At 39.9% G+C, this 16,872-nt stretch overlaps 1 protein-coding gene across 1 annotated transcript in view; it reads left to right on the forward strand.

Moving 5' to 3' along the window:
• Window positions 1-2,298: 2,298 nt before the first annotated feature.
• dnah2 (dynein, axonemal, heavy chain 2) overlaps window positions 2,299-16,872 on the forward strand; it is a gene marked incomplete at its 5' end in the record, with an annotated part of 165,133 nt that continues 150,559 nt past the window's right edge. The window contains 7 exons of the mRNA XM_081349604.1: window positions 2,299-2,446; window positions 3,787-3,857; window positions 6,054-6,224; window positions 6,594-6,822; window positions 9,886-9,996; window positions 12,280-12,518; window positions 14,463-14,654. Coding sequence (XP_081205730.1) covers window positions 2,299-2,446; window positions 3,787-3,857; window positions 6,054-6,224; window positions 6,594-6,822; window positions 9,886-9,996; window positions 12,280-12,518; window positions 14,463-14,654 — 1,161 coding nt within the window. The remainder of the gene's footprint in view (window positions 2,447-3,786; window positions 3,858-6,053; window positions 6,225-6,593; window positions 6,823-9,885; window positions 9,997-12,279; window positions 12,519-14,462; window positions 14,655-16,872) is intronic.

Raw genomic sequence — 16,872 nt, forward strand, 5'->3', positions numbered from 1 at the left:
ACTAGCCACCCCCCCATTCTGGCGGGCTGTGACGTGGGCGTGACGTCACGCCAGGCTCACTGGTAGGCTTATGCAGTTGCCGCTGAGCAGCCAATGAGCGCGCTAGATAGCCTGCTCTAGGTCTGCTAGCTGCTGCACTGCGTTGACAATGAATAAAAATTAAGGATAATTTTTTGGCTTCATATCTCGAGAAAAGATGACTTTACCCGTCGCGTAAGCTAAACTTACGCAATACGAGAGAACCTCTCGTAAGAGAAACCATTATGCCTATGGAGAGTGACTGTACACCACATATCCAAGTGAGTGAGTGAGTGTGTGTGTGTGTGTGTGTGTGTGTGTGTGTGTGTGTGTGTGTGTGTGTGTGTGTGTGTGTGTGTGTGTGCGTGTGTGTGTGTGTGTGTGTCTGTGTGTGTGTTGTGGGTGTGTGTATGTGTGTGCGTGTGAGAGAGAGATTGTGTGTAAGTGTGAAAGAGTGCAAGAGTGAGTTTTGTGTTTCTACTCCTGCCATTCCCACACGAGGTTGCAATTCTTAAATGTGATCTAACAAAGGTAAAGGGAAAATATTAAACATATATGCTGTTTATATTGCTTGTAATTGGGATGAAGTAAACATCTGTTGAGTATTTTAATAAAACTTTTTTGATTGTGTTGAATTAAAACCCCCAAAATGCAGCGGGTCCACCAGACCCACGAACACTGGCTGAGTAACAAAAATATGAACACCACACAAGGGTTAAAACAAACTGAAACTTGAAACAACGAAAAAAAGAATGTTACAGTATGAATTACTGACTGTGAAAAACATTAACTATGGTAATTAGTAGTAATGCCTTCTTTACTCGTTATATTTTTTGAAGTACGTGCATTGTTAGATATCATCATCATCATCAGAACCTTCTCTAACGTTACTTTACTCAGTAGCTGCTATTCATCAAAGAGTCTGTTTAACTTTTAACTATAAATGTTCTACTGTCTATATAATAAAGTACACAACCAAGCAATTAAAAAAAAGCTTGTAATTAAGACCGTAACATTGACTTACCTGTCGAGAAAAAAGTAGGCAACTTCAGGGTCTCTTTTGAAAGCTTTCTCCTGCATTAGCTATCCCGACATTAACCCTTGTTTTTGTAATCTCCGGTCACATTTCCTTTTACGGTCTATTTTGGACTTTTTCGACGACGAGGACTCCTTATCCTGTGACTCAGCATATGTATGAATGAACGGTGTATAAATAACCGTGCAGTGCATCCTTTTAAACTTGCCGGGCCAGTGACAAGCGCCACTCACTGCTCTGCTCCTCCGCTTCTGCTGGCTTCAGTCACGTGACGCTGGTTCTGAACGAAAACGCGTTGTGGAAACGCATTGGCCTAGTACTTTTTGTCCCTCTCTGCTATTATAGTTTTTCAAGATGGCGGAACTACATGGAAGCCTCCGTGGACCTACCCGTCCCATGTATATAAAGATAATAAATTCTTCTTTTACGAGGATTAGTCTGGTCATTGGTATAGGTATTTGTACACCATTGAGGGCATATTTATTAATAAAAATATTGATTTTAGATAATAAAATACCTAAAAAGCTACACATAGTCCCTTTAAAATGAATTGCATGCCGTTTAGCAAGACGTCATCCAGCTTTTTTTAATATTACATTCAAATATCGATCTAGTTCACTGCAGTGTGCGACAAGTGTATCATAGCAGCCACAGAACGAGCGCACAGAGTAACGTTGTAACATAACTTTCAACACACTCAAATCAAATGTATTTTAGTATGATTTGTACATTTTAATCGTAAAATAAACAGACAACAAAACGAGGAGTGCGGCATATAAGCATAATTAAAGCTCCAGAGCTCCTCCATGAGACTGGAGAACGGTGTGTCTCTCATTAGCATTCGCTCCACCGGCCTTGTTCCACTCCCAGGGCTCTCGGCCCCGCCCTGCTTCATACCACAGTAATGTTAAGAAAACTTTAATACATTAGCTGCTCAACCATGAACATGTTTTCTGAGTCCCGACGGATTGCTTTCCATCGGTTGTGTGGAGGTGAAGATGACAACTCCCATGATTCCACGCTCATTCACGGCATCATCAAGCTACGCATTTGTTATTGTTTTGAAGACGTGACCTCTATTAGCGAAATGTACTGTGCCTTTTAAAGTTAGGGACTTGATCAAATTGTGATGCTTATTTTAGCAAACACCACTGAAAATAGAGTTTGTGGTTATTGTATGACTCTATCTCTGCCTTACTCTTACTGAAAGGTAAACGAGCACACAGAGGTATTAGTCTCTCAGGATGGCTGACCCAGAGAGCCCCGATCCTGCCCGTTCATCTTCCAGCATGTCCAAGCAGTCTTTCTCAGGGAAAGGTCACTCCAAGAGCAAACGCATATCCTCCACACCGATCCCCAGTGACGTCTCTTTAGATGTGCCAGAGGTTGCAGGTATTAAAAAGAAACAATCTCCTTTATACAAGCAGTTCTCTGATCTGTCTGTTATTTACAATGTGCTGAAAAATGCATTGAATTTAACGTCATTATGTTTTTGCAATGGTGCCAAAAATGTCAGCATAATGGTATAGTGATGCCGAAAACTGTGACAGAAACTCCTTTAATGCACTCATACTTATTTTAGTTCTTTTATGAATTAGACTCTGTTGTGAGCACACACACACTCTGCAGTTAATGCAACCCCATTTTCACAAACACACCGACACTACTTTTATTTTTTTGTAAAGCCATAAAGTAGTGCAAGGGGGTTTCAGTAGGAAAGGAGCTGCAAATGTATTAGTTCTACCACAATCTAAATCTAGGACCTCTGCATCTAAGACTTAGTGTTTATTTTTACACTTCTTATTGTACTCACATTAGAGCTGCATGATTAATCGTTAAAAGATCACAATCGCGATTCAAACATCCACGTGATCTTATTCCTAAGAGACAACGATTCGGCTATGTCTAATAAACCTTGGACAAGTACGATCACAGCGAACACTCAAATCTATATCATTATGTCGGTGTTACAATAATAATTATCACAGAAGTACTGGGATAAAAGTTTATAGTTCAGAAATAAACACTGATGTCTACAGTAGAGATCAAAATAGAGTAAATTACCTTAATAAAAATTGTATCTATTACACCAGTAGGTGGCGACATGTGACTGTTAAAAAATGTGTTTGTCATTAGGTGTGTTCGACTTGAAGCGGCGTTGCGCAGGCCGATCGGTGTATGACCACGAGAAAGAATCAAAAGCATACGGAGCCATCTGCTTTCTAATCACTCTTGATAGCTCTTTGATGTCATACACCGATCGGTCTGTGCAGCACCACAGTATTGAATCATTAATTCAAGAGATTTGTTCAAAAACACTGATTCATTCAGTAATGAAACAAGTGAGGTCTTTATGAGTGAGCTATTAAAACCGATTTAAAAAAAACAATTAATTCAAATTATTTAAACAATTTTTAAATAGAATGCAGCAATTAACATTTTGTCCCAGACTCTGAACCTCTAGTAAATAAAATGTTTTTTTGTTGTTGTTGTCTATTCAGAATCGTGTTTCAAAAAATCGTGATTCTCAATTTATCTAGAATCGTGCGGCTCTAATTCACATTTTGGCATTCTAAAACTTTGTGCTTGATATGTTTTACTTTTTTGGGCAAGTTATTGCAGGTGAACCATCTTTTTATTATTCTGCTCTTTCCACAAAACTGTAAAGGTCATCTAGTTGTTTGAATTATTTTTCGCATGATGTGTTTATGTATGGGTTGTTTTTTTTCCAGTTGAGAAAGAGAAGCCTGTCTCAGAGGAGGATGTTTCAGCAGACGAAGTAGATTCCTACACGAAACGGCTGGTAATTCACTCATACATGCTAAATTACAAGCCTTTAGGCACAGACACTGATAAATCACCTCACAATGATTGGGATTCTTATCTGATTATAATCTGCAATTTATAATTTTCCCCTCGCGCCTGCGGTCCTGGTTTACTAATCAGTGCTTTCATATCTGCGTTATTGAGTTCTTCTAATGATGTGAGTGAATATTTCATCCGCTCTCCAAATGCTCCTTAGGCTTAAAGGTCTTGTTTGGGCCGCGCTCACGTAAAAGACCTCTTCATCGATCACACAAACCTGAAGGATGGCAGCAAGCTAGTGCAAGAAACACTGTTAAATTCCACCCAGTGGTCTTTAAAATAGAGGAAGAAGAGAAGCATATTGTTGAACTGTAATTTCCGTTACAGGCTCATGCATACGCATGACGAGGTCTTTGGCTTAAACGAGATAGATAACCCCTGGTCACAAATGATGGCTGATGCAAATAGCATGGGAGGAGGAGAGAAAGTGAGGGGCGAGTGGGCAGAGCCGGCCAGCGAACTTATAGCATCTCTGTCCTTTCATCAATGAGGTTAATAGAATTAATTACAGCCCTCTGGCTGGAAAAAGGCAATGGCATTTACATGCAGTGGCTGAGTGTGTCCGCCCCTGCTGGGAGACCCTGTAGAAAAAGCAGCTGGTGAGTCGGTTGTAATGACATTTGCTATAGTAATGCACATTCACTGACATTAGCCCTTTCGACAAATATCAATATGTTTATGGTAGTTATGTGATGCTTTTAGCATAGGGATATGCCTAATTATTGGTCTGTTGCGTCGTGTCACGCGACTTCTGAGAGGATGATAGGAGTTTTCACACAATTTGACATGCAAAATACTCTCACATCATATAATTGAATTCAATTCACATTTATTTGTATAGCGCTTTTCACAATAAATATCGTTTCAAAGCAGCTTTACAGAAAATGCATGTCTCTACATTACAATTTATAGTGATCTGTTATCAGAGGGGACTGTGTCCAAGTTATGCGTTTCAGAAATGTACATATACAAATCACACAGTTAGCTAACAATGTATTAATTTAAAGGCAGATAAGGCAGAAACAATGAGCTCATTAGAGTAATGAATGCATGTTGTTTGCAAATGATTAGGATATATAGAAAATTTAGCATGTTGATTCAATTTAATGTAAGCCATGTTTCATCCAGTTTGGCCAGTCTGTGGTCTAACTGAAATCAGCTCATATCCTCATCTCATATTTTGCGTATTTATAATATTACAAAAAGTGTTGGGCAAAGGTACTTTTAAAAGTAATGCATATTGAGTTACTCTCCAAAAAAGTAACTAATTTTGTTGCTGTTTATGGAAAATAATGCGCTTTTGCATGACTTTTTCTAACCTGGGCTGGGCTTGCTTGCTTGTTTTTTAAACAGAGGTCAGCAGCAAAGACATTGTTTAATAAAGTGAGATTAAATACATAAAGTATATTATTTAACACAAAGGTGCATCGTGTAATATTTAGGAGGATCTGTTGACAGAAATGCAATATCATATACATAACTATGTTTTCAATGGTGTATAAAGACCTTACTTAATGAACCGTTATGTTTTTATTACCTTAGAATGAGCCATTTCTATCTAAATACACCACGGGTCCCCTTACATTGATATGCGCCGTCATGTTTCTACACTATGTTGTTCTTCGTGCAAAGAAGCTAGCTTAAGTCCATGAATAAAACACTAACACACTGATGAACAAGTAACAATCATATTCGCAATAACATCTCGTTTTACTGAATAAGTAAGTAAACCTAATTTCTTAATTTATCTTTGTAAAGAAACCTCATTGCAGAACTGGCTACTCTCTGTTGTCTGAGACTAAGACATATTTTCGGCCACCATAAATGCTGTTGGTTTTGTCTTTATGAGATCGCAACCTCACCACTAGATGCCGCTAAAAATCACACACTGCACCTTTAAAATAGAAAACAGTTATTTTAAATTGTAATAATATTCCACAAGATTACTGTTTTTACTGTATTTTTTGATCAAATAAATGCATCCTTGGTGAGCATAAGAGAGTTATTTCAAAAACATAAAAAATCATACTGACCCTAAACTTTTGAATGGTTGTGTATTGTGTACATTTTTCAAATCATTTTTATTTAAAAAATTCGGATTGCTATAATTCTCTAATTTTTTTTTTGCTTCCAGAGAGAAGTATTTAAACAGCATTTAGCATTGAGTGGAATATCAAAGGAGTCATGGACAGAGGAAAGTGAGCGAGCCTTGGATAAATTCATCACAGACACCTCTGTCAGGCTTCTCATTGTCTACCATGACCCTTTCACCGGCCTACGCGTGGACTACGCCATGCCAGCTCAGGTATGCGGCAGCTCTATTTCAAGAAATGACATTTAACGTCCCAATCAGAGCCTTTTGTGTCACAATCTCATAAAGACTCCGAAGATTATTCAGGGTTTGAACGTGCTTGTTTTTTATAATAATATTTTGAGTTTAAATTTAATGAAGGGACATGCAGAGCTTTCATAATAAATGTGTTGTTCGTGCGTTGTGTTCATTTCCAATGCATCTGGTGACTTGCCAGAATACCAAAGATCTCATTGTTTAACAGTGTGTGATGACCTCTGGTGATCCATTAGCACTCAACAACATGAATTACCAACAGTTTCTCTTTCCCTCTTATCCATCTTACATCACTCTTTCTCTCTCTCTTTCTCTCACTGCCCTCAGGTGGTGGAGCAGATGTCCTTCTTGATCCGCGCGGAGGACAGTATAATCACAGAGGAAAGTTTTAGGAGCTCGGTGCAGTTTGGTTCTGTGAGGGGAGGGGCCATAGAGGGTCTTCTCAGGCTGATGAATGGCATTCACACACCTCAGGTCACCCTTAGCACTGCCTGGCCAGAGACCGCCAAGAACAACTACTCTGTAGAATTGCACCGCTTCATTACTAAACTTACAGGTAATGACAGATAGTCACAGCGCCGTCTAGTGTGGGCGCTCCAAAGACGGTAGCATACCAGTAACCTCCTGTATACGCTTGCATGTTATTTGCCATCACTTTACAGTTTGCACAGCATTAAATAATTGTATTGAAATGCATGAATAACACTTGAAAAGGGGGCCAGGAGGGTGCCAAGGCTGTTTTAAAATCATCTGCGCTGAATAAAAAATTGCTATTGGGTTTACTTTGAAACCATTTTCACTCAGAAATTGCTTATCAGTTTCACATATACTTTCAGAGAAATGATACATTGAATTAAATGTGAAATGTTTAAGTAGAAAGACTGGAATTTGCAGTTTCCTATAAAACATATTCCGATAAGCTTTATTTACAACTATTCACATACAGTCTTTGATTATCATCTCAAACTCTTTCAAAAACACAGAACTTTTTCTTTTGCATTGAAAACCTGTTGCAGAGGGCAGCCCAGGTGCTTTATTTTCATACCTGTTCATTGACTACCATTTTCTATTCACATCTTACATATCACAGGTTATTGATCCTTCCTCTCATCCATATTGCAGCCGTCGGCTTCTTTCATATATGTTTCATTCACATTAGGTTGAGCCTAAGCACTAGTGACCTGAGATCAGATTCCTATTTTGTATTTTGATTTACTCTCCATCAGCTTAACAGGCATATCTGATTCAGAATCAGTGCTTTTCTGGGGGGTTTTGCACAATGACTGAGCTCCCCCCACTGTCAGACATTCAGAGGTAATCACCTGGCACAGTGGAGCACCGTGATGGTTCAATTATTATGCTCATCAGTCCAATCAGCACACCCACATCACCCAGAGCAGCACGAGTCTGACTAAACAGAAATAACACAGCGACCAATCACAGGCTCTTTTTATACAGGGAAAGGCACTGCCGCAGTGCTCCTGGGTAATCAGAAAGACGTTCTGCAATTTCAACAATTGCCTTTTGGTTCTCTTCTTTTAGCACATCGTTCAGTAGATCTTGTTCAAGGCGTTTGGCCTGGAGGCCAAGAAATACATTTCAAAGTCAATGGAGATGTATATACAGATGACTCAAATACTATAATGCAAAGTTGCCTTGGATCCATTTTAATTTAGCTAACAAATAACAGTGAGGTCACAAAGTGCTCTCCAGTAATGTATTCAGCTGGTTAAGTGGTATATTTTAGAGAGAATTCAGGTTTGAAATGAAAGAATTGAGTAAAAGCCACAGGTATATTGATGTTAGCCATGCTTTTTCCAAACATAACGGCCTATGCTTGGTTCATTCTTACTCTATGAGGTAAAGCCTTGGCAATTCATCTCTCTCACTTACCAAAGCGGAAGAATTTGGGCTAAAATTTGTGCTGAATAAATATAGACACTGTATTCTCACTCCTACACTTACAAAAAGACGCCATACACTCTGTAGGATTAGACACACAAATACACCCGCACACACAGTTTTCGCCTCCCAGTTAGCTGACTCATTCACTTGCCGCTTTTTTTTTTGATGTCTCATTATTTTCCTTCTGGTGTATCCCGTTTGCTTGTCTTTGTTCTCCCTGTAAAGGCCAATCGAATGCTGTCATTGTGTTCCTACACCCTCTTTATTTCTATGTCTCATTTCTGCCGTCACAGAACGAAGCAGCTCATCTAACTTGCACACACTGGCCTTGTTCCTTTTATTCTTTTCATTTCTCAATAAGCTTTGCACTTTTTGTATCTCACTCTCTTTCTTCTGTCTCCCTCCATCATACTTTTTCTTCTTCCAGCAATTTCTTGTGACAGACCTCTATTATCTTTTTATCTGCCGCTTAAAGTGGTTGCAGCGAGCACCGTTTTCATGTCAAGTCAAGTCATCTTCATTTATATAGCGCTTTTAACAATATAGATTGTTTCAAAGCAGCTTTACAGTGATAATAGGAAATGACAGTAACAGAGATTGTTTTGGCTTTATAGCAGCTCTAGAATAAAGTTATTGTCCAGCTAAAGTTAGTTTTGATTGATTCACTTCCGTCGCAACGATCATTAGTTATTAACTTTTGGGCCGCTAAAACGACACCGTTCTAACAGAAAACCCTTAAGTTCTCTCTGCGCAAACTTTAAAAACACGAACCTGTGAGAACCCTGATGGCGTGCACATGCGTATTACATGTTTAGTCTATAGGTATGCGCGTTTGAATATGTATGTGCGCAGGTGTGTAGTCCTTCTTTACAAACCAACCCTTAACAAACTACTTGTCTGGCCTTAAAATTTATAATACAGAATTTTTATCGCTTCCGCATAGCCACACGAACTGGAATTATCCCGACAACGGTTTATCTGTATAGAGGTAAAGGGAAGGAGGCCTTCACAGGGAGAGACTAGTTGACACTTCAGGACTGCGTTGTCGTCGTGTCCAGGCGCAGGTCCTTCATCAGATCTGGATACGGCCTGGATCCGGCAGACTGCGGTAAACCTCGGGATAAACAGAAAGACTAATATTAGCGTAGACACCATTCTTCTTATAATGTAACGAGTACATCAGGATTTATGGGGAGTGTTCCCGGTTCCGGCTGACCTAATCTATGCAGCCTAACATTGACTTATAGAAGTCTATAATGTATTATGTGTATGCTAGGTCAGAGAGATGTGTTTTTACTCTAGCTTTGGACTGATAGAGTGTGTCTGCTTCCCAGACAATGTTAGGAAGACTGTTCCAAAGTTTTGGTGATAAATAGGAAAAAGATCTACCGCCAGCAGTCCGGCATGGAAGGAGCAGCAGATACTGTAGAAAGCCACAAAGAAAATGAACAGCAGTTGTGACCGCTGACATGTGCCACACAGGCATAAAAGCAGCACTAAACATTTATCGTGTTTCCATTATATGCTCTTGTGTTGATTCATTTCACCAGCTTGCAGAGCACTGTAACGTGGGCCGGATTTGCTGTCTACAACAGTAAGAAATGAGGAATGACATGATGGATGTGATGATGTGCTGTGCTGTACGTGGCGTTGCTAGTATGGAGGACTTTCACTGATCAGATTACTGATCTCCAACTATTGTTCTTCTCCACAGACAGCAGATGTAGACATCTAGGCATCACAGTGCTCTACGTCCCTCTGGAGGCTCTGCAGCACCGCCCAGAGGAGGCCGTCATGAACAAGAGTCTGGTGCGGAGGCTGGAGAGTAAGACTGCGGCCGTGTGTGTATGCATGGGTGCTTGTGTGTGTGTAAATGGGGGTGTGAGGGCTTGAATAATTTCTGATAGAGTGGACTGTGAGGAATGAACAGTGTGAATAGTACATAAGACGCAGGAAATTACATCTACCGTGACAGTCCGTGGCTAGAGCCTGTGAGTGTGATTTACACAGTAACCACGGCTGAAGGGCAAAAATAAAGGGCTAATTCAATTCAACACTGCCATGCTGCTCTAAGAGAGTTAAAGGAGTCTTTATTAAATTTGGTGGTCCTGAAGGGGTCCAGGGTTAAAAGGACATTCTGGGGGCACTTGGAGGTGTTGGAGGAAAAGGTATTTTAGAAGTTAACTTTAGAAAAAAACTGCAGGACACGGTATGACGGATACCCCACTCTGGGTCTTTTACAGCAGGCAGCAGAGCAGAGACTGTTTGTCCTCCAAGTGCTTTTATTTTACATTTCTCCACTATGTTAAAGTCCCTTTCTTAATACACGTTCAGTTTTACACCAGTTCCGTTCACACAAATGCACATTCTTGCATGATTCATCAGTGCTTGTTATTAAAATATGCCGTTTGTGGTCGGTAAGATTATTTTTGTGTATGTTTTTGAAAGTCTATTATGTTTACCAAGGTAAACAGTAAAACAGTGATATTATAAAAATGTATTACAATTTACAGTGGACTGTGAGCAAACTGACTGCAATTTCTCCTCTTAGTCTTTCATTCAAAATATTCTCAAAAATCTAACCATTCATTGAAGTGAATATAAATATAATATATTTACATTCAAAATATAAATGGGGAATAAATTAAATAAATATGGTTTTCTACAAAATATGTGTGCCAAAATGATTGGTGTTCTAAATTCTAATGAGTAAAAATTTGTATATTCTTATTCATATGGTATGTTTTTATGTTCACCTTAGTAATCAGGAACACTTAAGTGATAAGTCATGACTTCCTTTTTTACTGGGCTCTAAATATGACGTGACACATAGGCCAAATTCCTATAGTCATCCGTCACTATGGGAAAAATCTGAGAATACAGTAATGATTGTTGAGCAACACAAGTCATGAAGTGGCTATATAATAATGGTTTAATTGCTGAGCAATAATTAAGAAGTTTAAATAAACTTGGTAACAATCTATAAAAAGCATGTCTTAAACCAGACAGTAGTTTGCGCTGCTCTTGGTAGATTGTGTTGGTCATTATGGAAATGATCTGCTGCATCTGTGTTCTTTAATTTGCATTTCATCAGTAGATCACGCGCAGAACTTTACACTATCATCAGCGATTTTATGGAATTGCGTTCGCATGTTAATTTGCCCTGTTTAGTAAATCTGGCCCTTAGACGTCATACATGCAGCATATTTTTCATATTACATATATTTTGCATCACATAAAACACAGAAATATTGATGACTTTGGCTTTTTTATATCGTAATGGGGCAACATATCCTGGGAGATACAACTCATAAAATTCAAAATATAAATAAAAAAAAATCCTTTGAATGTTTGACTTAAGTCTAGATGATATAAAAAGGGATGTGAAATGATTTTTTGCTGATCGTTTTCCACTCTTGCCTTTTTAAGGGTTAATGAGTTCTTGCTGAATAAAAGTATTAACTTCTTTCAAAAAACAACAAAGAATCTTACTGATCCCAAACTATATTATATTATTTCTGTTTTTGTTGTTTTGTTTGTTTTTGTATTTTTTGTAAAAAAAAAAATTTTTATCCTTTGTCAAAATTGAATGACTTTATAATTATGTTATTCAGCATTACTAAATCTTGCCAGTAGTTAACAGTCTTTTAATGCTGGTTAATGTAAATCTTGCCAGTAGTTAACAGTCTTTTAATGCTGGTTAATGTAAATCTTGCCAGTAGTTAACAGTCTTTTAATGCTGGTTAATGTAAGTTAGTCACAACCAAAATGGCAAATAGCTGTAGATTTACCATAGAGATATGCTGCGATTCTCTCAAGGGTGAACTTGACCTAAAGTCAAATTCGGTGTAGTATTCAGTTGCATTCAGAACAGAACTGAGGATAATACACACTTATTGGAAGCTAAAAGCATTCAAATTAGCCAAAATATGTAATGAAAGATCACACAAGGGGTGCGCAGAGTTTGAAAATGATAGGCATTTCAATTCAACAGAATTCTTTGGCCAGATATTCCATGCAAACCTAATTGCCTGGTTTGATTAAATATAATGCAGCACCTTATAAACCAAAACTTTCTCTCTCTCTCTCTCTCTCTCTCTTTCCCCAGTGGTGATGATCCACTGGACACGTCAGATAAAAGCAGTGCTCAGCGCTCAATCCGAGAGTGACATGGGAGACACCTCAGGTCTGCTGGAGGAGATCTCTTTCTGGAAGAGCCGCTGTGCTGATCTGGACAGCATTAGTAAGCAGCTGCAGAAACCTGGAGTCTGTCATATACAGGCCATTCTTCAGCTCTACACATCAACCTACATCCCACCCTTCTGTGAGCTAGCCAAGCAGATCCAGGTACAGCCCAGTACCTACCTACTTGTGTGTGTGTCTATGAGTGTGTGAAAAACTGTGCTGGGCTACACGGCAGGAATTGAGCCGAGGGGTAATGGGCTGAACAAGAACATTCTCTGGCTGTTGATGATTTATATGCGCCTCCTGAGCGGCTTCTCCTCACCCCTCGGAAATGAGGCCGTCTCACATTCACTCTTCGCTATTAAGAGTTGGCCCGGCTTCTCATTTCAGCGAGAGACGGAGCCTGTCTGTCAGCTCTACTGCAGCGCTTAGCGTCGCGCCCTCATTGCCCTTTAACACTGATTTTAGATCAGTTTATGGTTGTTCTTATAATGACTCGGGATTGGGGTTTAGATAGAGGAAGCTGGTCCTGCATCAGTGTGGAGGACACGTGTCCCTTTTTCTGATTGTCATGCCTCCAGCTTCATTCTGCACAAAACTGCAAGGCTGCAGCAACTGCCATCCTTCATTTAAAACAATCTCCAAAGCCTCTGAAAAAAATCAATGTGACCAGTGTGAAATAATTAAACATCAGCTCTATTTGACCTTCAGGGGCACTCATGGCTGCTTGTAATAGTGACGTTGTAGAGTCAGCTGTGTGCTTGATCACTGTCCCGTAACGGCCAGTGTTGTGTTTCAATGGTGTCACTCACTTTACTTGGGTAAAACCCTTTAAGCTTATTCAGATGTCGCTGAAGTTGACCTTAACTGTCCAAATTGACTTCAGGGGCCAGTTGCATAAACATTACCACTAAGTTAAGACTGTAGTTGTGTCCCAACTGATGCACTGTACACTTATACACAATATACTTATGCACTATGCACTCAACCGTGTAGTGTAAGAACTTTATAAGGTTATTTTGTCATTCAACAGCTCCCTCCCTATGAAGTGTCCAACATTCTACGCTTCGTTTTATCGGTTAATTAAGTGCATCATATGGGTAGGCTATTTAAAGTGCACACTCTTTGAATCTGCTCGGAAGAATGTCGGGGCCGCGCCGATCTCAAATCATAAATATCCAACATGTTAAATTTTTACGATCTGAAATCCTGTTGTGTGGGAGGAATCCCGAGGACAAACGTGCACACACTCTGTAGATTGTCACATGGAACAATACCAAATCAGAAAGTGAGCTGCCGAAAGACGAAAGCAAAACACGAGTTCATCCAAACCTTTTTTATTTTTTGCCCCGCAAATTTCTGTAAAAAGCAGTCCAAATTCTATTATCGCCATTTCTTCTTGTCCATCGTCCGCCATGATTGTTTACTCTAAAGTCACTTTTGACCGTAAGAGATTTCTCTAGATTTCTCGTGTTTACAGTCGGGACTCTGGTTGCTTGTGAATGGAATCTGTTAGTGTATGTTGTGCTGTTGTGGTCACATCGCGGCACTCCACACACTATAGGAACAAAACTGTTAAATATATGATTTTTTAAAAATCTTTTAGTGTTGGCCAGCCTTGAGCAGTTATTGCAACTGACCCAGATGAAACTCAATTTCTTGATTCTTGAATTGATTTGGTTTAGGTGGTAAGTGGTGTCTGTCTGTTCATCTAATGTCTGTCTGACTGTCTGTCTGAATCTCTCTCACTCTCACTCTATTGTCTGTCTGTCTGTCCTCTCTCCTTATTTAACATCTGTTTGTCAGTGTGTCTAATGTAGTTTTGTATTTTTACTTGTTGGGACCCCAGGAAGAGTAGCCTAGGTAGTGGCTAATGGGGATCCGAATAAACAAATCCATCCATCCATCCATCCATCCATCCATCCATCCATCCATCCATCCATCCATCCATCCATCCATCCATCCATCCATCCATCCATCCATCCATCCATCCATCCATCCATCCATCCATCCATCCATCCATCCCTGTCTGTCTCTCTGTCGGTCTTTCTGCCAGTCTATCTTTCTGTTTGTTGAAGTAACATTGTTTTTTGTTTTGTTCTCCAGGACAGCACTTTGCAGGCTCAGTCAAACGTCTCCTTCCTGTCCTTACTGAAAGAGCCTTGTGAGGAGCTTGCTCAGCTTAAACCTTGTGAGATTGTACCCAAACTCGCTCACATCCTCAACCTCATTCGTGTCATATGGGTCAACTCCAGCTACTACAACACCCGTGACAGGATCACAGCTCTATTATCCAAGGTACATCATTTTACCAAGAACCTGATTCATTCAGGAACACTACTACTGTGTGTTTGCTCAGAGATGAATGAGACGTTTTGAATCATTTTCAAAGATGGAATTATTTTCAAGAACGTATATTACTCTGACATTATCCTCTTGCTAAATGAACTGTTGTTTAAAAGCTCACAATTGCTCATGTGATATTGCTAAAATATCCTATTATATTATGGAATATGTAATCCTTTTATTTAGTATCATAACATCATATGCACATTCTACAAATGCAAGTCGCCTGTGCAAAATGATTGAGTACAGCAATACATTATATCAGTGTTTCCCAATCCTGTTCCTGGAGGCACACCAACACTAAACATATTTGAACTCTTCTTAATCAAACGCACCTGATTCAACTCATCAGCTTGTTAGTAGAGACTCCAAAGCAAGAAATAAATGGGTCAGATAAGGAAGACATCCAAAATGTGCTCTGCTGATGTGCCTCCAGGAACAGGGTTGGGAAACACTGCATTATATGTTAGGTTATCTCTTTATAATATCACATGAGTGAATTGATTTTCCAATGCTCTGACAATGAAGATTGATCCACTACACCTTTTTATTGTTATGCACAACCCTTTGTCTAGGAAATCAATCACTTCATGCATAATTTTGTATGAATCAGCTAATCTCTCATGCTCAGAGGTTTTCCCTCTTTCCACTCACACAGACCTGTACAGTCATATTAGTACCTGCTGTCTGGATCCCACACCCCCCTCCTCTGCTTCCTGCACATCAAAGTTCGGATTGCTTTGGGCTCCGCCACATAGATAAGCCATCAGCTGCAGTAGCGTAGCACATGTAACACGTGTTCTTCAGATCAGAGGAGCGGGGCCTTGCGTCTCTACGCCACCCGCTCGCATCGGTTCACTTGCTTTTCATTTCCATCCCGGGCTCCTTGAGAGCATCAGGGAAACCGTTTAACCTTCTGTAATTACGCTCTGACCCTTCCTCTGCAGGAATCACATGGTACTGCTGCCACTTTGTTTTTCTCTCCTTTTTTTTGTGTCTGTTTCATTTTTCTTTTTTTTTCTTTTTCATTCTTTTCTTTGAAAACACATCAAGGCAAATCGGACTGCTACAAAAACGTTTGGTCTAATTGTTTCCTGAGGGGTGAGACCGTGCGCACATGCTGAAATGCCCGCATTAAATCAGCAGTTTTTTTCCAAAGGGACACTTTTATTCTTTAGTCATATTTGCACCTTTGACCTGCATATGTTTAATGAGTTCAAGTCTGGACAATCTTTTTTTCCCCTTTTGTTTCCCTTATGTTCAAACTTAAAGTGATAGTTCACCCAACAATGAAATTTTGTCTTACCCTGATTTACTATGGTAAGCCTATTATTAGTGTTTATGTTTTAGACATGTCGGGATTGTTTTCGTGGGAAATTGCGTACATGCGTCACTCGCCCATGCATGTCTCGTCATATCCATAATGGTGTGGCAAAAAGAGACCGCCAGACGATAGAGCTTGTAATAAAACAAGAATCAACATTGGCTTGGTTTTTCGGAGATGGAGAGAACTGAGGGATTTGAAATGTTGTAAAATCTGTTTTTTTAAACAGATAAATAGCCATATAGCTCTCTAACAGAGTTCACTGTAAAGCAGTATTTATTGTGAAAGGTCATTTCATTATGGTTGTAGTACTGTGCTGTTTTCAAAATGCAGCCTCTAGGTTTGGGCTCACTGCCAGTCTAAAGAAACCAGTAATTACTGCAGGTGAGACAGAGCTGACGGCCGTTGACAAATTCTGCTACCTCTGTAGCATTCTCGCAGCTGATACGACAGCGGACTCCGACATCAGTGCCCGCATCACAAAAGCAAGTTTTGCCTTCGGTCGACTCTCCAAGAGAATATGGGATGAGCACGGCATTCGGCTGGACACATAAGTGGCAGTATATAAGGCAGTCATCCTCACGGTGCTGTTGTATGGATCTGAGTCCTGGACCATTTATCGACGGCAGATTACCAAACTTGATTAGTTCCATATGCGCTGTCTCTGATGTATTGCACATGTCAAATGGCAGGATAAAGCCCCAAATACTTGGGTACTTCAGACCTGTGGCATCACTGGTATTGAGGCCTTCCTGCTTGCTGCGCAGTTTCGCTGGTCTGGACATGTTGTACGCATGGCAGATTCACGCCTGACGAAGCGGGTTTTTAATGGCCAACTCCAGAGTG

This window comes from Scardinius erythrophthalmus, assembly GCF_964197995.2.
Source record: "Scardinius erythrophthalmus genome assembly, chromosome: 2".
Lineage (NCBI taxonomy): Eukaryota > Metazoa > Chordata > Actinopteri > Cypriniformes > Leuciscidae > Scardinius > Scardinius erythrophthalmus.